The sequence below is a fragment of the Centroberyx gerrardi genome, chromosome 10 (genome assembly GCF_048128805.1).
Source record: "Centroberyx gerrardi isolate f3 chromosome 10, fCenGer3.hap1.cur.20231027, whole genome shotgun sequence".
Taxonomy (NCBI): Eukaryota; Metazoa; Chordata; class Actinopteri; order Beryciformes; family Berycidae; genus Centroberyx; species Centroberyx gerrardi.
Genome location: NC_136006.1, coordinates 29,771,440 through 29,793,504, shown reverse-complemented (window position 1 = coordinate 29,793,504; position 22,065 = coordinate 29,771,440). Strand labels below are relative to the sequence as shown.

At 42.1% G+C, this 22,065-nt stretch overlaps 1 protein-coding gene across 1 annotated transcript in view; it reads right to left on the bottom strand.

Annotated features, from left to right (window-relative positions):
* The window catches only part of thsd7ba (thrombospondin, type I, domain containing 7Ba), a 127,575-nt gene that overhangs the window by 62,730 nt on the left and 42,780 nt on the right, over positions 1-22,065 (bottom strand). The window contains exons 6-7 of the mRNA XM_071915740.2: positions 18,134-18,334; positions 5,017-5,208 (exon numbers count right to left, since the gene is read on the bottom strand). Coding sequence (XP_071771841.2) covers positions 5,017-5,208; positions 18,134-18,334 — 393 coding nt within the window. The remainder of the gene's footprint in view (positions 1-5,016; positions 5,209-18,133; positions 18,335-22,065) is intronic.

Sequence of the window (22,065 nt, the reverse complement as noted above, 5' to 3'; positions counted from 1 at the left end):
TCATGGGTGTTATTTGGAGAGCGGTGGGTGCCCAAAGGTGCACTGTGACTCAGAGAAGGGCATGGATGAGTTTGGCCGTGTTCGGAACCGCATACTAACGGCATACTAACGGCATACTAACGTACTATTCATACTAAATATGACGTGAAATTGAGTATGTAGTGCGTTCCAACTGCATAGCATGTGAATTTTGTGTACGCGAGAAATGCCCGGATGTATACTAGATTATCAAGAATTCCTGAGTATGCGGCATGAGGTTACTGGACATACTCAACCGCCCCAAAATGCATTGCGTCTCTTCAGACTGCGGAATGGCGGACTGCGAGGCAGACGGTCCTGGCACCAGCCAGCGACAGAGCGCGTACAAATGTGAGTAACCAAACTGTAATACGGCTTGTATGTGGTCAAATAATATTCGAATGACGGGGTTTATATTCACAATAATAATATTTAATAATATAGCATAACGTTAGAGGTTAGCGAGTTGGCTAATAACACCGTAGTTAACTACAACTGAGCTGTAAATGTGGACGTGTGTTTAGTTAGATCTAGCTAAACACATTCTCTGTAAAGTCCTCTGAGACATGCTTGTGATAAAGGGCTATATAAATAAACTTGACTTGACGTGTGATGGGTAACGCTAACCGTGATTAATAACGGCGTATTGTTGTTCCTTTCTTCAAGGGACAGATGAAGACACCGAGCGCCTTATAAAATGGAGAGCTAAAAATGAGGACCAGTTCACCGGCAGGCGCAATGCTGCCATGAAAGGCTTTGAGTAAGAAAATTAAGTGTTGTAATTTTCATGTCATGGCTCATTATAAGTTACTGTTCTGCTCTCCTGAGATGTATAATTGTACATATTGCTGGTGACCAGTTAGTTTTGCCGTTAAGGGATCATTGCAATGAGCATAAGGGTGGGAAATTAGCACCAGCCACCAGCCAAATGCTGGTAAAATATGAAAGTGGCTGGTAGATTTGAGACACAATATAATGATTTACTATTTAGTGGCTGGTGAATTTGAATATTTATCTGTCAAAAAGATGGAGCGCCACCTGGTCTTCTGCACCCCAAATGCCCTCTCCACCACACACCTTGCCCTGGACAGCCTTGTGTTGTACCTGCCCTCAACAGCATTCCGGACAGGCTCACGGAATGGGGTCATCAGGCAAATGGGTTGAGCCAAGCAGGGATCCGTCACCTATGAGGCACCATCCTGGAGGTGGGTACAGCTGGTGCACATACAAGGGGCTGCACCTGAGGACCCTGGCATCGTGCACACCGCCAGGGAAGCCCACGTGGACATCCAGAAAGCGACCCTTGTGGTCACAGACGGTTTGAAACTGGATGGAGTGGAACACCCATCTATGCTCCCTGCCACATTGCTGAAAGCTGGGGAACCAGACAGCTGCTGGAACCCAGCCCCGATTTCCTCCAGCTCATCCCTGTTGGGGAAGCGGATCAGCCTCCTAAACCTGCCTTGGATGCCCTTGCTGACCCGGTGCACCATGTCGTGACACGTGGTGCGGGGAATGTCAAAGGCCTCTGACACAACCCTGTAGGATGTGGCACTAGCCAACCAGTACACAAATACAAGAACCTCAAATGCCTTCCCCCTTCCATGGTCGGTGATATTTATGAAATTATTTAGATTGACTATTTATTCTTATAATTTATTTGTCTATTAAATGATTTATGATTATTATTTATTTTGCTTATTAGTTACTTATTTGTTTATATATCTATTGATGATCAAACATACTGTATGTATCAATTTCTATGATCATGTAATGAGGCCTTTTTCACTTTTAGAAATGTGTTTGATGCATGAAGATTAAATGATCACTTTAAAGATTAATTTATTCATGAGTCTGTCAGTGTTCTGATACTATAAGAGATTGTAATTTAAGAAGATTCTCACTTTTTCTCTCATCTCAACTGTTCACATCACATTAATATACTGGGAGCTAGTGAGCTGACTGAAACTATCACTATCAACTATTATCAGCTCACTAGCTGACTGATAGTTTAACTAACAATCAGTTTTTAATTCGGCTAATCATCTTTCTCAGGAGGTTCTTGTTTCTCAATCAATGTTTAGATCCGAAGCTTTCAGAGGTAAGTTGCCATGAGCAAAAGAATAGAAAAGTTTTGTAACATGTTCACATCAATATTAACATTAACGAATAATATAGATACTAACCAGAGAACATTTCTCTGAAAAGTGATAAATAAATATGATCATTATATAAATTGATGCAAGTCAATTCACAAGTTACCAGGCCATTTTAATACATTTATATTTATTGAAATGTGATATCTGTACATATAGAGCCCCAGAGGTAGCGCTGTTGTTCTGTCCAGTAAAAACATGAAGCTTCACTTTACATTCAAACTAATGTGGCAGCTACAATTGTTAGATTTCTTCTGTGAGACCAACATTTATCTTCCAAAAGGAATTATATCATATATCAAAATGCTACGGAGACATTAGAGCCAGAGGTCTAATCACCAAAGAGCCGCACAGACCAGTTCATCGGATCGTGTTCTCCCCGGTATGACGACGGACGTTGACCGGCCGATCAGCTCAGGAGTCGGGCTGCTAGCAGCTGAGATGACCGGCTGGTCCCGGCCAGCGGCTCCCATAGGCGGCTCCTCAGATCTCCGAAAACGTCGGTGCAGATTTCCAAACAGGCGTTATTTGGATAAACTGACCACATATTGGCAATCTACATGGTTACTTTCTCGCCTGAAAAAATATTAAAACTTAATAAAGTGACATATTAACAGTCGTAGAGCCAAAATTACAACAGCTTTTAGCCTGCTTTAAAATCCTCGGTATCGCTGCCGGCTGGTGCGAAATGCATTCTGGGATACTTGGCTGTATACTTCAATGTGAACAGTCTGCTGGTAATGGCATACTTAATTTCATATTTAGTAGGCAGTATGCAGTACATACTCATTGAGTATTTAGTAGGCAGTACGTTAGTATGCGGTTCCGAACAGGCCCTTTGTCACTGAAGCCACAGCCAAACGCCTGCCTGCACCTCTCCCTTTCCCTGGGTCTTTCATATTGTCGCACACACCTCCTCACACCAAAACACAAACATACGGGCATTAACGCAGATGTATCACACACACGCACACGCACACACAGCCCCTCTGCCAGCCAGGAGATAACCAGCAACGTGGTAATAAACAACACTGTGTGGAACCTGGCTTAAGCTGTGAGATTCTTTTATCAGCTGGTATTGCAGATATGCATTCGGTTACAGGGATTAATTGGCGGTAGCGCGCTGCCAAGGCTCTACTGTCTGAGTTGAAAACACAGCGCCGGTCTTGGAGTACGTGGTGGAATACGGGCCAAAGACAGAGCCCTCGATAATGGATGGTCGCCCCGCCCTTCAAGGTGTTTTTGAGATGAAAAATTTCAAAAGGAATCTCAGACATCTCACGAAAAAGTTTTTAGGGCCAAAGTAAACCTGCAGTGTTTGTGAAGGCGCTCTGGTGAAGGCTTTGGCTCAAACAGGTCGGCCTGATATGGCCATTATTTCATATTTTTTTGGAGGGTTTGGGTTATTATTCTTGTGTTTTTCATTGATTTTTTTGTGAGTTAGTCCATAGTTCTTGGCAGAGCATCCAGCCAGGAGGCCATACAAAAGAGGCACACCTTTCACATAGTGTGCAGTGTTCATTATCAGAGGATTTCTTTCCACCTGGCATTAACCAGGATGCGTCAAGATATGATTCATCTAGATCATTGGTGCTCAACGTGGGGTCCGGGGACCACCAGGGGTCCTTGAGGGGGTTCCAGGGGGTCCCCAGCAAATTGATGAATTGTTAAACTTCACCATTGTTTAATTTACAAGAAGTTAACACAATTAGACAATGCAGAAGAATGACTGTTTTGATCATAGTTTCTCTGTTATCTCTCTACCTACAATACAGATAGTTACGGAATTCTGGACAAAATCATATCTAACAATAAAAATATTCTCAGATTTGGGTCAGAGAGACCATCAAATGGGGGTCCGTGGCCTTAATGTGTACTAAAAACACAGATTGCTGCGCACAGAACTTCCTCTCATAATATGCATGTCCTTTATTATTGACAGCAAACATCTCATCTCATATTTGTTTCTCATCTACCAGTATCCTGACGATCGATTTTGACATTTACCATCCATGCTGCCAGCCACCTGTTTGAGTTGTGTGTGCTTAATGGTTGGCTCCATGTACGCAGGGCTGGAAATGGGCTGAAACGCACCCCAACAGCGTTCTGGGAGTAAAATTCAACAGGGGATGGGGATTTGTTCATTTTTCTGATTATTTATTTTCTAAAGCATAGCGTTATTTTATGCATGCCCTTTCTAGGTACACACAAATGTGGAGGGCAGTCGTGAATTTTCACCTCAGGACCATGGGAATTTTATCCTGTCTGGAACGAAGATGTCAGTGATTTTCTCTGTCTACCGCGCTAAAAATTCAGACTGAAATTACCTACTGTATTTTGAAATTACCCCAGGACTCTGATGTCTTCGAAGTGGATGATTGATGGTCCCTGTGGGGAAATTAGATCGTTGCAGCAGCAAAGTGCAACTGCAAGTGCTAAGCATAACTTGGTGCCAAGAAAAATAGAGAAAATAGTGGAAAGAGTGCAGGAGCTGTTGCATCTGGCGTTACAAACATATTGAGCCACTTGAAGAGAGTTTTTCCAGTTTTGCTGTACAGTTGTATGGCGGGGTCCAGGATTACCAGAGTCCCTCAGGAAATTATTTTACTGTCCGGTAGACTGACTGAAATTACCCATGAGTGTTGGAAAAATCAAATTACTTGTAAGTAAGTTATCTTAAAGTAATAAATGTGTGACATTTTCACATAAATAAATGTCTGTTTTGCTCCTCTTTATTGGTGATTAATGTAACAATAATTCAACCTATACCCAGTTCATGAAAGCTTTTACATTTGCTGTTCTAAACACCCGGTGTCAGGAATCAGAGGGAATGCGGCTTTACCATTCCCTGGGAGGGCCAGCACATTGCGGGCGCGGCTCTGTCGACCCTCGGCGTTCTTGGTGGCGCAGCTGTGGGAGCAGGAGGACCAGGGGGACCAGGAGCCGACCACGCAGTCTCCGGGACAGGCCACCTCGCAGGCCACCACCGCCGGGGGAGGGTCGTCCGCACACCGGCTGCTGGGCACCTCCTCGCCTGGGGGAGGCGGGGTAAAGAAGAAGCGAAATGTGGGAATCAGCTTTCAGCATTCAAACTGACCTCTAGTAACAAGCTCCTGAGGGAAGCACACAGTGAGTATGAGGTTGTAAAGGGCAGCGGGTGGAGATGGTAATGATTTTACAGTTTGGCGACTTTGTCATTATCATTTGCAGCATGATGGAACCGATTTTTACGAATACAATAACAATTCCCGTTTTAAAATTCATGTTTCGTATATTGGAGGAAAGACAATTGCAAAAACTTTTTGATCCTTTGAGAAAATGATTTCCCTGCCTCGCTGAAAGATTCACAGCAAACTTATGCAGGCGCCCCTCCTAAGTGGAAAACACTCTGTCACACACAATTAGAATTTCATTTTATCTAATGAATATTATAAGGCCATCCCATTGGTATTCTGAGTTAGTTTTAAAAGCTATCCTTCAGCCTTCATCTCGCAGTCATGTTATGAAAAATTTATCAAAACTCCCAGTTAAGTCTTCTTTCAAGAGAGGGATGGTGCTTTGTTAAGTGTCCTTCAATAAGGTTACTGTTTTCAGAGTGTAATAGCTACAGGAGTGATGGAGCCTTTTCTCAGTAAATAAGGAAATACATTATTAGATCTCTTATTACCTTATTATATTTCAATGATAATGGCTTTTCAGCTGCGATTCAATACTGAAATGACTGCAAAATAGCCCGACTGAAACATTAATGCCTGAATAAAGCCCAGGCTCTGGAATAAACCTTTTGTTGCGTTCTGTCCAGAGTTAGCAGGGCAACACGCACTTTCTGTGCGGTCTCAGAACCTTCGCAAAGTGATGGATCAATTTCAGAAACGGGGATGTCATCCTGATGTCAAAACAACGCCAGCAGCCTCCGAAGCAGTGTTTTCGGATACACGCTCTCACACACAAGCGGTATCATTAACTCGCTTGAACCCTGCCACTCCATCAAAGACTTATGGTTTAACAATAACAACCCCGGGGCAGATTTGTCATCAATTTGTCTTTTTTTTTCTTCCTTCTTCTCCAAGTGAATATCCCTCACGCCAAGGAGGGCAGCGGAGAAGGAGCACACGGAGGTATCGCCTCATCAGATAGATATGAAGAACTCCCCCGGGGAGCTGGAGAACCTTCCACCCAGAAAGTTTAAAGCGGCAGAGATCTGCAGCCATCAAAGCAACTGGTGTGTGTGCAGCAGGAGTCCGCGGCCTGATAGAAACGGTGGGAGAGTACCCCAGGCTACTATATGGGATACAGTATTCCTTTCATGAGTGGAGTGCATATGAGGTGGAGAGCCCTCTGGCTGAAGTTAACAAACAGAGAACAACACTCAAAAATGCCCCTCCTTCATTGATTGAAAACATCTCGGAGATTTTGAAAAAGAAAAACATAATTTGGTATGAGCGATACTCCTGGCAACAACATTCCAGAATGGGAAAAAATGAAGCCAATTTGGTGTACCCTGTGGTTTACAACAGGTGAAAATCACCATGATGGAGTTGGTATTTCGAAGGCACACTTCCACAAATAGTCGAATGACATTTACTGGTCTGACAAAGAAGGGAATTTATTCCGTGACTGAGTGTAGGAATAATTGATATGATTATATATCTGCAAATACGCCCACTTGAGCAAAGAGTTGGAGCCTGCGGCACTCGAATAGGAAACTTTCTGATACTTAACATAATTGTTTTGAACTGAAAGTGACATTTCAAGCTGCGTGGGACTCCACTGTCTCCGCTCAGCGTGTCTCCCACCTAACTGAAGTAATTGTAAAAGTTTCACGCGTTACGCTAAGTGAGCACACAATGGAGAGGTGCGTGTACAGTAGATTGTGAGAATCGACCTCCTCCAACCCGCGTTCAGTGACTGACACTCTGAGCGTCGTCGGCGTCTATATCGTCTCTGTGCAAATGTAATAGAGATAGGAGACTTTTTGTTCCCTTGCAAAGTGAAAACGGACAATGAGATACAGCAAGTCCACGCTTAAAAACTTTAAATGGGAATTGCAAAGCAGAAAGTTTTATCTGTTTTTTTTTTTTTTTCTCTCCTTTGAAAACTTCATGAAACGTACTGTTCAGCAGGAAAGACGAGCCACCCACATGCTCTCCCCCTTTGCCTAACAGTTACATTGCCTTAATCTTTGTATTACTTTTAGGAGGAATGGCAGAAATACAGGAGATTCAGCTCTAGTTTTTTGGGTAGAGGGCATGCCAAGATAGTCATGGTGCCTGCAGTGTTACATCCACTGTCCACACAAACGCTGAGAGAAGTACTGATAGTCACTGACATCATATACACAGTACAGTTTGTAGTACTTGTGATAAATTTCAAAATGATGGAGTTTATACAGTCAAACCCTCAAATCAAGGCCATTCAATTATCTGCATTAGGAAAACTATAACCAAGGTTTCAGTGAATCGCCTCATATTGTCATATATTGAATAGTCAACACCTACACAAATCTTTTATCTCTATGAGAATGGAATGTAGACTTCCACCATCTGCCATTTTCCAGCCAGTAGACTATTCACTGCTTGAGCAGGGAAATGCTTTTCTATTGAAAGTTCTGTTGGTTTTTAATGAATATGCTGGATGAAAGAAAAATCACGGCTCACGATTGGTTATACAGAGGAATTCTCCTTCTTCACCCATTGTGAACATATTCTCTCATCTTGACATAACCACTCATTATCTGCTGCTTAGGCAAGATATAGAGGCTTTGCAGTCGCGTCACAAATCTCTCAGCAACAGGTACTGAAGTCCTTTGGAGAATTAGTTGTGATAATGCGATAACAAACAGACAACTGATATGGTAGTTATTTATCAAAAGGTCTTGTCCCCTATAGTCTCTACTCCAAAAGTTGTAGCTTTAAAAGCTAGCATGTTAGCTAAAAGCAATTTTGCAAAACGACTGATGTGAATGTTGACATGTGACTACTAGCCATTACCTACGCTGGCTTCTACTAGATACTTTAGCTAGTGTGCGAGTCAGATGTGTTTGCAACACGACAGTGCTTAGCTGACCAGGTAGTGTGTTTAGCTAGCTAACAAGCTAACATTATCCAAACACAAAATTGATCAGATGTATCAGTGGCAAAATGATCAGTTCCCAGTTAAAAACAGCTCAGAAACGAACCATGTCTATTGAATTCTGTTGAGATGGACAAAATTGTACATTTAGAAATGCAACCAGCTGTTATAGCCACTGTTGCTGAAGACTTGAGGACTTCCAATATAGCCGCCAAAATGCGTGCTATGTTCTCTGTGAAAACGACTGGGGGACTCATAGGGTCACCAGAGCATTGACCACAGAAAGATTCACAGTCAGAAGAGCTACTGGCAGCTAAGCTACCTGGCCAGAAAGGTCATTTAACACAATGCTATCAGTTCCATAGAGCTGCAGTGATAACACCCTGCACCGCAGATCACAGCTCTGCACTCTCTCCCCTCTACACCAACATTAGCTCAAAGCAACAGCACTCACACTGTAGGTTAGTTGGGGGCATTTACAGCACTATGTCCTTCTAATCAATCTAATAAATCCAGGACGATGAAAGATTATTCTTGTAAGGAACATCATGTAAAAGAAATCAGGTTTCTCAGTGCTTCAGTAGAGCTGTTTAGCTGTATTGTTGCCAGAGATAGAGCTATTTGTTCTCCCTTTATGAACATAAGGGGAGAACAAAGCAATCAATCTGCATGAAAATCACAAGGTAGGAGATAGGTGAATATGTCAGCAAAGACAGAATAACAAAACACACAAAGCCTTGCCTGGGAACATTGGGTTATGATCATGAAATAAAAGTAATAATAATCATAATGAAGAAATTTCAATGGTATGATAGAATGAATCCAAAGTCGGAACTCACAGAGAGTTAGTTTACAGAGAGAGTGGGAATCCTAACCTATTGTGTGTGTGTGTGTGTTTGTGTGTGCGTGCATGTGTGTGTGTGTGTGAAGGGGGTGGGGGGGGGTTGCTCTGCAAATAGATGGCTGCCCTAGGGGTCCTTTTGCATTATTAATACATGGATCTGTAGCTGGGACTCCTACTCAGATATAATACCACTGCCTCCTGCATGCCATTTCGACACGATTTCTGTTCTGCACACCCACCCGGCAATTAATCCTCTTCATTATTATCATTTAGACAGGTATGGGAAAATTGGAAAAGTCCTCGCCTTCGCTTAAAAGTTAGTAACCACATCCGCTCTCCACGGGCAGCTGTTGGCAAGTGGGCAAGTGTAGCGAGGAGGGAGGGGGGGGGGGGGGGGGGGGGGTTTGGCAAATGGGACAAAACATACTGGGCTAGCCTGGATCACTCATTTTTGTTTTCACTTGTGTTTGCTTGTCAACCACATGAACTTGACAATTTTATGATCCATGATACTGACACAGCTATCTGTAGGGCGCCTTTCCTGAATTCATCATCGCCTGGACCAGCAATGATTTCAGTTCCTCTCCGATCACAGGTTTGGACTCATGGCGCCCAGTCCAGAAATGAGTGACTCTCAATCACAGGGCGAAATGCCTCTACAGAGGAAACTACCTCCAGTCCCATGAATTGTGAAATTAATTTGCTGCACTAGGTAAGATTTGTATGTAAAAATCCACCCATCAGCCTAAATCAAACATTGCAAAATGCGAAGTTGGCTAGTGCAGATTTAACAAGAAAATACACTGAATGTGCAAAACATTAGGGACACTTACTCTTTTTGTGAAGTACACTGATGAGGTGAACCCAGGGAAAAGCCATTATCCCTAATTGATTTCCCTTATTCAATCTCTACCAATTACAAAGCAGGAGATGTAGATAAAGAGCAGCAGACGAGTTAGGGAAGGATTTTTAAGCTTTGACAACTGAGATGTAGATTGTGCAAAAGAGGCTGCAACTCAGTATCAGGAAGATGCCCCTAATATTTTAGTGGAAACAAAAACAAAACAAAAAGTGATTCAAGGGGCTGGATCTTAGCTAATGAGAAACAGAATTTTAATGAAAGAAAATACTGTAGATCATAGTTGTTGGAAAATTGCCTCTAATTCAGTGGCAGTGCTACCCTAATGTTCATATTTAGATTAAGAATAGGGGCTTTAAGGACACAGATGGTTTTGAGGAGAGTAGAGTTTTTGGAAATCTGGCAAATTACATCTGTGCTGTTAATCATACCCTTGATGCAGACAGTCAGCACAGTATATAATCAACTGCTCATGGTCATCAATCAATAAACACAAAAAGAAGACAAACCATAGAAGCCTTTTCATGTCTAAGCTCAGAAAGAAAAATATAAAAAGTATAATTGAAGGACCAGAAAAGCTGTATAGACAAGCGCTAATCGATTGCTGATGTACGAATAAGTAACATGTTTGAATTGTATTGAAATCGCATCATAATCAGATCATTGGACATGTAGTTATCCAGGCTGAACGCTGATAAATGAATCAAAAAGAAAAAATCACTAGTACCAAAAAAGGTATGTCGTCTTTAATTACTCTAATGATAAACGTGTCTGCGCTTGTATTGATGGGGAACAACTTTAACTACAGTGGACATCGCTTTACACTGCATAGTGGCTCCTATTGATCAGCGCGCCAATCTGTCGTCTCATTTCAGATCGCTCACTGAAGTTATTAGCATTTTAATGACAGCGGTGACAATATGACCGCAGTCAGCTAGTGGAGATATTGCCGATGGAACCCTGACTTTGATTCATCAGAGAGTGACGCTGGGTGGGGAGGACATAGACTTGCACAAATGTTGATTGTGTTTTATGTGTGAGGTAACCATGGCAGAGAATCTATTCACACAGCTGGGGAAATATTATCATGTTGATGAAAGGTTCAATAAGTGAAAGATTGAGCTAAGAGTGGAAGTAACGGCGACGTGAAGTAATTACAGAATGGCAATTTAGAGTCACAAGGAAAAGGCATTTTGACGGTGTCTTGCTTCCGTAATTCCATGTAATTCTGGTTGAACCAGGATGTTGGGGTGGGACTTTGCTTGGGGAGGGAATGTTCAGTGGTTGGACCATAACAAACATGGAAAGAGACTCAAAAGAACTGGATGACATTGTAGAGGAACACTGGCTTCGTCCTCCATCACCAGTGGAGCAGCAGTGGGCCAAACCCTTACAGTGCAAGACATGGAGGAGGAAGAAGGAGAGGACCACAGAACTTGAATGGATAGAACGGTTCCTGGATGGTCGGAGTGGCGGCCATTTTTATGTGTATTGTTGGGCTAGCTTCCCTATAAACTGATGGCAAGTCACTGAGAGGAGAGGTTTTGCAGCAAGAACCAAAGAACCTTCTCCGTTGCCTTTCTGCCATGCTAGTGTTGACTAGAAGAACTAGCGAGAGAAGTACAATGTTTGATAAAGCTACGTTAGCCTCGTTGCTAACGTTAGCTTTCAGTTGAGTTTTGACAGTTTACTAAAAGACACATTTTGCAAGCAAGTATGACAGACTTTACAGCCTTAATGCTCAGACTTAAGTTGTCACCATAGCAACTATCCCTTAAAATTCCATTATCGCCATTTTATGCTGTAGGCTACTAGCCAAAATAGCATGGCAAACAGTGGAAGGACCATTCTGTCCATTCAGAGGACATATATTTTGTCCCAGCATAAGGCCAAATATCCAGAACAATGCACGACTGTAACATGTTATCACTTACTTTGAAAGTTTTGATATTAAAATATGAGAAATTAAAAATGTCACAATTTTTCAGGGCATTGTTAAACAGGTGTACGGTGTCGAAATGGGAATTAGCTAACAAGGTGAAAAGGTCATTTTTCATTTAATTGTGACTAAGCTTTCATTTTCCACATATGAATTTTGTGTCTGTATATACTAGCCCATTTAATCACATTTATTGAGGGGTCTTCTACCTATCAGCACCAGAGGCTTTAAGATATTAATTATTCTAGATTCTGAGACTGATAAAGAAGTTTTTGAATTAGCCTTAGCCTGGAGTTTGATAAGATTTTAACCCTGTACCACAATAAAGCTGCACTAGAAATAATAATGGGCTCACATTGGCTATTAGCGGCCTGTGATCCCCACACATTACACGACTTGTTCAGGAGCCGTCCAGATGTCGGTTCGTAATTATGCAACATGTTTGATATTATTGGGGCTGCTCAGATCAGTCTGTTAAGACTGAATCTGTAAATCCCCCAATCTACCAGATAAGGAAAAAGAGCTCTACTGGGCGCATGCAGGCAGCCATAATGTCCCTTCTCCTCCTTTCCCCTTTAGTGCTTCAACTATCTGTCTGGTCCTGAATGAATGATTCACTCCCTTTTTTGTCTCTCCCTATTCTTCAGCAGTGGGGCCGGTTACGGAGAGGCTAGCTGAGTGGGTGGGGTCGGCATCCAGTTTGTAGTGGTTTACATTCTCTGTGTGAAGGTTAAAGGAATAGTTCACCCAAAAACGAAAATTCAGTCATTATCTACTCACCCCCATGCCGATGGAAAGTCGGGTGAAGTTTCTTAGTCCACAAAACAGTCCTGGAGCTTCACAGCAAAACAGCGTTGCAGCATTCTCCTAAACAACCGAAGTTGCTGGGGACCTGTCTTAAAAAGTAAAAAAACAACTGGAAAAAAAAACACAAAATGGCTCCATACAGCTCGTCCGGCGTAATCCAAGTCTCCGGAAGCCCCGAGATCCCAAGTTGACTTGAAAAGACGTAATTTACACCCATTTTTTTTTTCTTCACTGTAGCCGCTGAGCTCAAAGCCGCGTTCACGTTAGCGCACACCCGTCTGAAGTGGGTGCACGAGCTCAAAGGTGTGTACATGCGCCACTAGACGAGATCAACGGGAACTCGCGATCTCTCCATACCTCCGTGTTTACACTGCTACCCAGAAGCTAGCGTCACACACAACAGAGAGAGCTCTGCTGAAGTGCCTCTGTCGGATCTAACGTTACATTTTCGGTCTTTGATCTGTTACCTAACCGTTGTAGCTTCTTTCAATAGCGGCGATATATAAAACGATGGTTCGAGTGTGTTCTTTTCCTGGATGCTTCAACAGAGAGAAGCGTGTGAGATTTTGTGTGCGTTCTTCATCGCGGGACGTATTGGTGACTTTTCACAAACTACCACTACATGACCCAGAAAGACTACGGCTGTGGCTAATTGCTCTTCGTCTGGATCTCTGGACAGGTCCCCAGCAACTTCGGTTGTTTAGGAGAATGCTGCAACGCTGTTTTGCTGTGAAGCTCCAGGACTGTTTTGAGGACTAAGAAACTTCACCCGACTTGGGTGAACTATTCCTTTAAGAGCATGCCAGCATGAGTGTGAAGTGGTGTTTGTAGAGAGTTTATTTATTTGCCTTTACATGCTTTATTTGCCTCCTGAGCCCAAACAGCTGGAGAGATGTGACAGTGAAAGGGAAAGCCATGGGGAAGTGCAATATATTCACTCTGGTACCTGATTTTGAAGAGTGTATTGAAACTATTCTGAGTTGTCCAGTGACTTGTTCTTGTATGCCTCTTTCAATGTAAGCCTTGAGGTGGCACTGCTAATGAGTCTTTTGTGAATGGTAAAAGCTTAAACTTTTTTTTTTTTTTTTCCCAAGGAGTGAAGCATGTCTTCTTGCCCTCTGCCAAGACTAAGTGTTGTGTGGAAAGTGAACTGAAGTGTCCATCATTTACACTTGTATTGCAGCTGAGAGGGAGAGCTGAATGTGTTGGGCTGAGTGCTCTGACAGAATGGCTATTGGATGCCGTTCTCTCCAAGGTCTACCAAATTAATCTGTCAAGCATAACAGAAGAACAGCTAAAAGCATATTGTAGCCGTAGAAAAAACTTTATGAACATGATCAAGAGGGGTCACTGGCACCGCCTTTAGTGTCTGATTGCATTAATGGTAGCCACAAGCAACAGCAGAATCTATCCATCCAATTATCTATTTTTTCCATCCATCCATTGCTCAACCCATCCAGAAAAAAACAAGTTAAAAAAAGCATTACAAGTATAGATTGTTACTGGCTTTTAGAGCAGTGGTAGGTAGCTGTGGGCACTATCAGGTGTAATGAGCATGCAGATGGGGCCCATTCATTTGAATGGAGAGAGAATTGAGCCTGTCAGCAGTGTCAAGTCCGGGAGACAGCACGCCATCTTACTCTCTCACTCTTGCTCTCTCTCTCTTCGGTCTTATTTTGTGTCAGGACTATTCAGAACACAAACTGCTTTGTATCTCCAGCGACTTGCATTATTTAATGGATACAACATAGCATTTGACAGTGTTAAAATTTCCTTGCGTTTAGCTTGGTTCTATATGACAACAAGCAATTTTCAAGGGGTCTCAGGGACAATCCTGCATGTAATGACAATTTGACACTTCAAATCAATTCAAATCAATCTCTCAACTCTTGCAGGTTACATCCTTAATTTGAAGTATATCAAAAGGATAATAACAACGGTAATTTCTACTGTGCCTTTAACTTTTCATATTCATATTAACTGACTAATCCATAAATATGAAAGTCGATTACATTTTGCATCCTACCGACGCTCCTTACAGAAGTCTGCTTTACTTACAACTTGGCCCTGACATTGCCGTGACGATGTGCGAAACTAACCCATTGTGCTCAACCAGTAAGTCCAATGAGCCAATTAACAAAGCAACAGTGAACAACTTGTCAACAGTCACTAACAATAGAACCGGCAAAGATAATTTCATAAGGCTTTCGTTCAAACCTGCCAAAGCTCGCATTCTCAGTCGTCCTGTCAAAGCTCGTTAGACTCTCCCATTGGGAAATATGTTTGGACCCTTCGCTGCCTTCCTGATAAACGCGCACATAATCCATTGTGACAGAATAATAAAACACGGGCAAAAAAAAGGCGCAATTAGGTTTATAATCTGTGGAGATGAGCAATTAAGGCCTGGTAGGAAGACGTGATTCTGACTTTTAATCAGGCCAGTGTTTTCTGTTCCCATAAACTCCGGCAATGGTCCCTCATGAATAATGCATGCTCTGTTAGTGCTGATGTTCCTATCATCCAGCGTGATGATGTGGCTGAACACAATGGATCACATTATACCTGATGCTTCACACATTACAATGGTACTGATCTCTTTAGGCGTGTCAGGAACACAGTACTGATGACTCTGCCATGGCTTCAATGACTTTTACAGCTAGTTGCAAACTGCACTAGCTTGAGTCTAATTATATTGTTGAATAAGTGATGCAGTCTAGTAATTTGTAAAGGATACAAATTTCGCAATTATGAGCTCGTGCTGGGCAATGGCAAATAATCGTAGCTCTCATTTACACCCAAGGACTAATTGAAAACCGTAACAGAGGCTGGCTAACTGTAAACAGGATCAACCTATTTCTACAAAACACTTGGAAGGCTAACTTACGAACAGATTCACGTAACACCATCAAACTTTGTGGCCTATCAGCAGACAAAAGAAGAGGCAAACCCTCCATTATTGGCCCAATCAAACAACATGGGGTCAATGGAGAGCTCATTCCCTGTTTAGACTGTCCTTTCCAAAACTTGGTCCAGTGGTAGAAGGGCGGCACTAATGGCCACTGAACAGATATAGTGCTGATTGGCCACAAGGTGTTGCAATAATCGACTAAAATGCTGTAAAATGTTGTCCCATTTCAGATCCAGTCATGAAAATGTGAGCATCTCCTAATGTGACACACGTTGGCAATGTGGCATGGAAGAAATTATGAACCTTTGGTGTAAATCCAACTTATTAAACTTGATATCTTGACAATTGCATATCGTTGTATTTGTATTTGTATTTGTATTCGGATAAATCTGGAAGTGAGCAGAGTTTAAATTCTTCGTTTTTTACCTTGAAATCATTGCCATTGCTATTCTTGACATATTAAAGCATTAAACTAAATTATTACAACCTATCAAGTTTGCTTTTAAAGCTGCACTTAACAAACAACAACCTAGATGTTATGTAGCCATAAACATAAGCTTTTATAAACAAAGCCAGAAACAACCATTGCCATAAACAATTATAAACAGGAAGGAAGGAAAAAAAATCTCCACCCTGAACCATGGAAAGTGCAAATGAAATAGCATGCTCTTTTTAGTGTTTATAGTATGTTTGTGTTTAAACCTATTTTTAAAAACTCTTACTACAACTCTACCTTTTGCTTAATCTGCATATTCTGGTATAAATAAAAATGAGGAAAAATCAAAAATTTTCATAGGAGGAGTAGCCTTTATCTTTTGCCACTGTGTCCCTAGTCATATTTCTCCAAGTTGTATTTTGTGAAGACCAGTAGTGTGGAGCGAGATACAACATCCTGCTGTACTGAACAGACTCAGAGGACAGACAGGGAGTCTTCATCCCAGTCACACCAACTCCCCCTGCAAAGTCTATCAGCAGAGCAGAAGAGAAAAGCTGGCCTCACTAATGCTAAATTAGTAATCAAAATAATTCAAAACTATTCCCAGAGCAAACCAAAAGTGTACAGACATCATCTCTCTCTTTCTGTCTCTCCATTGCAGCTCCATGTGTGCTGCAGGCGCTAGCAGACTGACAGAGGAACTCAAACAAATGTCGCCCATTCTCTGCTGAGTTCAATGAGAAAAAACAGTCACGTTATTTTCATTAAATGTTTTCTCCATGACTGTAGGCATACTAGGGCTGCAGCTATCGATTATTTTAGTAATCGAGTATTCTACCGATTATTCCATCGATTAATCGAGTAATCGGATAAGAAATACTTTTGCTTTATTAAAGAGCAATAGTAAATATACAAAAGAGAAAAGCTGTCCGCACGAAGCTGTCCATACGACACTGTGATTTACTGAAAACGAGGTGAAATAATAATTATTATTGATATTTATTACTAGGCCTAAATATCATACAAGTTCATAAGACTGGCTAATGTACATTTATTTGCTATGTTGAAGGGTTGCCCTACACCTGCTGACCCTACTCACTGCAATCAAACTAAACTGAATATACCTGCTGTATTGGACTGGTGCATTTTAGGCTCCAATTGCTACTTACACCACCTGATATTTTGCTTTCTGGGGTATTTTATGCATCACTGTGAGGGGAGTAGGTGTGTGTGTGTGTGTGTGTCTCTTCTCTTCGCCCCTCGCTATTTTCTCTCTCTTTCTCCAGCGCGTTGTGCAACAGTAATAACCATCCGTGCGAAACACTGAGCGTGTATATAGTTATATGGATTAAACGAAGCTTCGATGCAAAGAATTTGCATCGATGATTTTTAGTAATCGAGTTACTCGAGTTTCTCGAGGAATCGTTTCAGCCCTAAGGCATACTATTAAAACATCTGAATAATATTGAAAATTTTCAAAAGGAACAAATATTCATTTAAAACGCATTATTCGTGCTTTGACGGATTTGGTATTCGGATTCAGGAATATCTCCATGGGAATGAACGTTTCCTTTAAAGCTGCAAGAAGAGATTTGACTACTAGAGGGTGACAGAAACCGGAACACATTTGTAAATAAAGCACAGCAAAGCTACTGCACTACAGAGGCCTACTAAGGAGAAACCTAGCAAAACACCATCCATAAATGCTAACAGCTAAGCTAACTGTACCTACAGAGAAGTGTTGCCGGTTTCCAGTCTCACTTTGCTAGAACTTTCTCCCACTGAAGGTTACATGTCCCACAATGACAAGTGAAGGTAGGTAGCAAGTTTACTAGCTTTCAGCAATGGGAGGGGGTGAGTGCCACAAACAGCGAGGGAGGAGACAAGCTAAAAAAAATGAGAAGCTACTGAATGGAGCAGGAGGATCTTCTTTAGAAAAGAGGTGAAAAGTGCAACATTGCTGCTGCTGTGTGGATATTGGTTTATATCATTATGTCTCAATGAAATCTCCACATAGCACACATTAGTTTCAGGATTGGTTATAAGGTCTGATATCGCTTATTGCAGGTTTAAGATACAGATTGATGGCAGTACCTTCCACGTTGATACAGGTCACATTCTGGACGACAGTCCCGGGACCACAAGAGCCTTTAGCGGGAATGCATCTTTCCTCCGGTTGGACCTGCCACAGGTAGCAGGCAGGATCCTCACAGGGGATGGACTCCACCAGGTGAGGGCAGGTCTCTGGAGGACCGCTGGGCTCCCACACCACTTGCCTCCTCCTCTGCCTGAAACCTGAGGTATAAACAGTGGGGAGGGAGAGAACGGAAGAAGTTGTAATGCATTGAAACAACAACAACACAAAAAGAAACAAGGCAAGAGTAAACATGTCATCTCCCACAAATGAGGCATACCCCCTCGGAGCCAATCAGCAACAAATTTTGACATTTTATTTTAAACGGTAATTGTAGCAACCCCCTCCTGAGCCAATCAGTATATTATTGAAGATTCCAGAACAAAGTAGTGAGATTTTTTTAACCTTTATTTATCCAAGAAAAGTCAACACAGCATGCTTAGTCTTTTCCAAGCAGCATCCTGCTTCACATTCATACAATTCCACATACAGGTGGGAGTATGTGGAAAAACCACGGTCTCCTACTGTTGGCCACTGAACAGCTAACATTTTAAAAGTGCTACAGCTCAGTCGTGCGATGCGTCATTCTCTCAAGTTTTTTGTTAGAATCCAATTAGCGGTGACTGAGGTATCACATGCGATGGAGGGACAAATGAACGAACAGAACAAACGAACGAACGGAGACGGATCCATTGTTGCCCCCCCCCCCGAAGTGAGAGATGAGAAAAGACGGGGTGAGGGAGATAATGAGCGAAATGGAGGAGGTGGTAAAGATGGAAAGCGAGAGAGAGAGCGTGGGTGAGCGGGGTCAAGGTACAGTAGCTGGCGACACTTTCACACTGACACCTGTCTCTCCAATAATTGAATCTCGCTGTCATTTTGCTGCTGTTGCTGTTTCTGCTACTAAATTGGGGTCTGCCTGCTAAGGTGTACTGGCTCTTACACCTACTGCTGCACTTCTCTGTCGTCCAAGCTGCGAAAAAAAAATAAAATGTCCATCTTAACAAGTCATTTCAGCTCACATTCAGTCTTCAAATGCAAATTTTCTTAACACCATCATTTGATAAATATAAATCTAATTATTTCCTTGTGGTACAAACACTGGTTTGTACACAAAGGTTTAGGAAAAGTTGTGGAGGAACATTTTGAGAGCTTGACCCTTCTAGTGAAAAAATCTGCCAATTTCAGAACTTTTTTCCACTGTAGTTTAATTTGTTTCATGGTTATTTCTTTAGATACACTGTGTCAATATCTTGAAACAAGGCAGAATAAGGCAGACTACTCCACTAGAATAAAAAATAAAAAAAACGCTTAATTCACAAACAAGAGGTTGCTTTGCATTGGAAATGATCCCACCTGACTGGCAGAATGCTTTTTACTTTAAGATTTTAAGACTCATTATTAAATTATTAGATACTAGAGATGGGATGATATGCTTATCTCACGATACGATATGTTACGTTACAATACGATACGATGCGATACAATACGATACACAATATGGGGTTCACGACTCAATACAACCATGATACGATGTGCAGAATTCTGTTTATTTCTGAGGCACAAATCTTTCTAGCGATGACATTGGTTTGCCAGCATGTAAACAACAATTTAAAATGTCTTTACAAAATACAAATAATATAATCTGAGCATCTGATTATCATTTAAAATGCACAGTTTGTTTAACTATTATTATTATTTATAAGGCATACGGTGTAAGGCAGTTTGAGGTCCCATTCTTTCTATGGCATACATCCACTGTATCATGGCATTGGAATGCATATAGTAGCTAAGAGAGAAAAGGACATGCTCATCTCATTTCTGCTCCGTTCCAGATAAAACATGAATAAAACTGAGCGCTGAGACTGAGCAGACTAATCTCATCTGATTTTCAAATGCGAAGTAAAAAAAAACTTGAAGCACTTCTGTTCTTTACTTTAAATATAAATCATGACAGAGAGAAGCAGTGTGTTAGCTCTGTGCTGAAAGACGAGAGACAGTGATTGTAGAGATCTGAGCTTATGGAGTAATCACTAAAGCCCTGCAGTCTGGAGTATTGTGGAAACACAAAATAGCACAAACTCTCTCATACATCAATGTCGTTTACCTGGGGGGCTGGAGCCTTGTGTAGCTTTCTCACTGGGTTCTTACTTTTTACTCTCTGCCTTGTTTCCCCTAATAAATCTCAAGTATCACTGGTGCAATGGGGTAGCCATGGAAACAGCCGTAAAGCACTTTGAGCACACATTAGATCATTCCTGTCTGTGGACACATTGTTGGCCGCCATGTTGTGGTCTTGAAAGAAACAAATGACAAGGCAGTGAGATCTAAATGGGAATGGGGGTAGCATGCTCAATGTCATTAACAGTAAGTCGATCTAAATCTGGTTCACAGATGCAATTATAGCAAATAGGTATCATCAAATAACATGATCAACACTTTGACACAATCATTATCATGAAGCCAATTACAATTATTACCTAATTGGACCTCATCATGATTGTTATTCTTTCCACTGAAGCACTGATTCTCTAGCTAGCTTTTTCAGAAAATATTTATTTCTTCATAAAAAAAAAAAGTTATCATTGAGTGGACACCACACTGTTTTAATCGACTCTGTATCTACCACAGAGCGCTTCCAATTCCCCGATGGCACAGCAAAATGTTCTTGCAGACGAAAAAGTGGCAAGTGCTGGTTTCTTAGATCCAGCGCTTGTTCCTTGACACTTTGGGGGCAGCTAAAATCTAGCTTTTCCTTTTGTGTCACACTAATTCTACCACAGTTTCCTGACACTCAACTGAGAGGTCCCCCCACTCTTTCCCTCCACAGACAAGGCTGTCCAACCCCAGGATGCCCGCCGAACAAATTACAGCCACCAATCATCTAGTAGTGGGAGCCACCGGTTCAGGAGCCTGATCCTAAGGGTCCTGGCCCGGGCCTGCTCCCGAAGAGCGGAGAGTCTGTGGATCGATCGCAGCGTTGCCCTGGGTACTCACTGCTGCCCACACGCAAACCGTGAAAAACAATTTGGCGCGGGCAAATCCCCGTGGATATTAATAATTGAAAGGTTTCTTGGTCTTACAAGATTTATTTCAGGGAAAACAGGGCCATCCACTGGGTTTCACCACCTTGTTCAGACCTTCCTAGCATTAGCTATGTGATGCCATTACCAAGAACCTTCTGTGTTCAATTCATTTCCCTGCATATTTGCGAAAAACCAATAGGACAAGATAACCTGAAAAAGCACATGAAGTTACTGTGGGGAAATTTAAATTTAAAAGCCTCTTCTTGATGCCTGGCTAGCTCCTGTGCCAGAACAACACTGGGATGATACGGGGCTTCAAGTTAGAGAGGGATCACAGTTCACTCTGATGTTTCGGAACACAAAGGTAAAGTACAAATTCAAGAGGGGAAAGAAAAAGCTCTGGAGCTTAAGGTCCGCTGGTGAACAACCTGGATCATAACAATGCCCGGCTCCTTAATAGTTCTTCCTTACTTCGCCACTACCAGGGGACAGTGCAAGTGATTTTCTATTGGTTTCATAGTTGTGCCTATTGTGGGTTATGGGGCTTTTATGAATGCTATGAAAAGAGAGTACAGGGAGAGAGAGAGAGAAAGAGAGAGGCCTGCGCAAAACAACAGATGCCGTGTTCTCCGCTCCTTGAAATATATTAATGATACTGTCGTGGAGTGGAGCCGGCTCGTCCCATAGAGATCCACAGTGCTGGACTGTGTGGTCATTGACCTGAACAATCCTCACTTCAGTCGCTCCCCGGGGGGCTTTCATGCACATTTACTCACGGCAGGGACGAGGTCACGCTGCCCTTTTAGCACAGCGCTAACGCACTAACAGCTCCGCCGGTGCCGCCGCACTCGTTCACTCAAACGCAC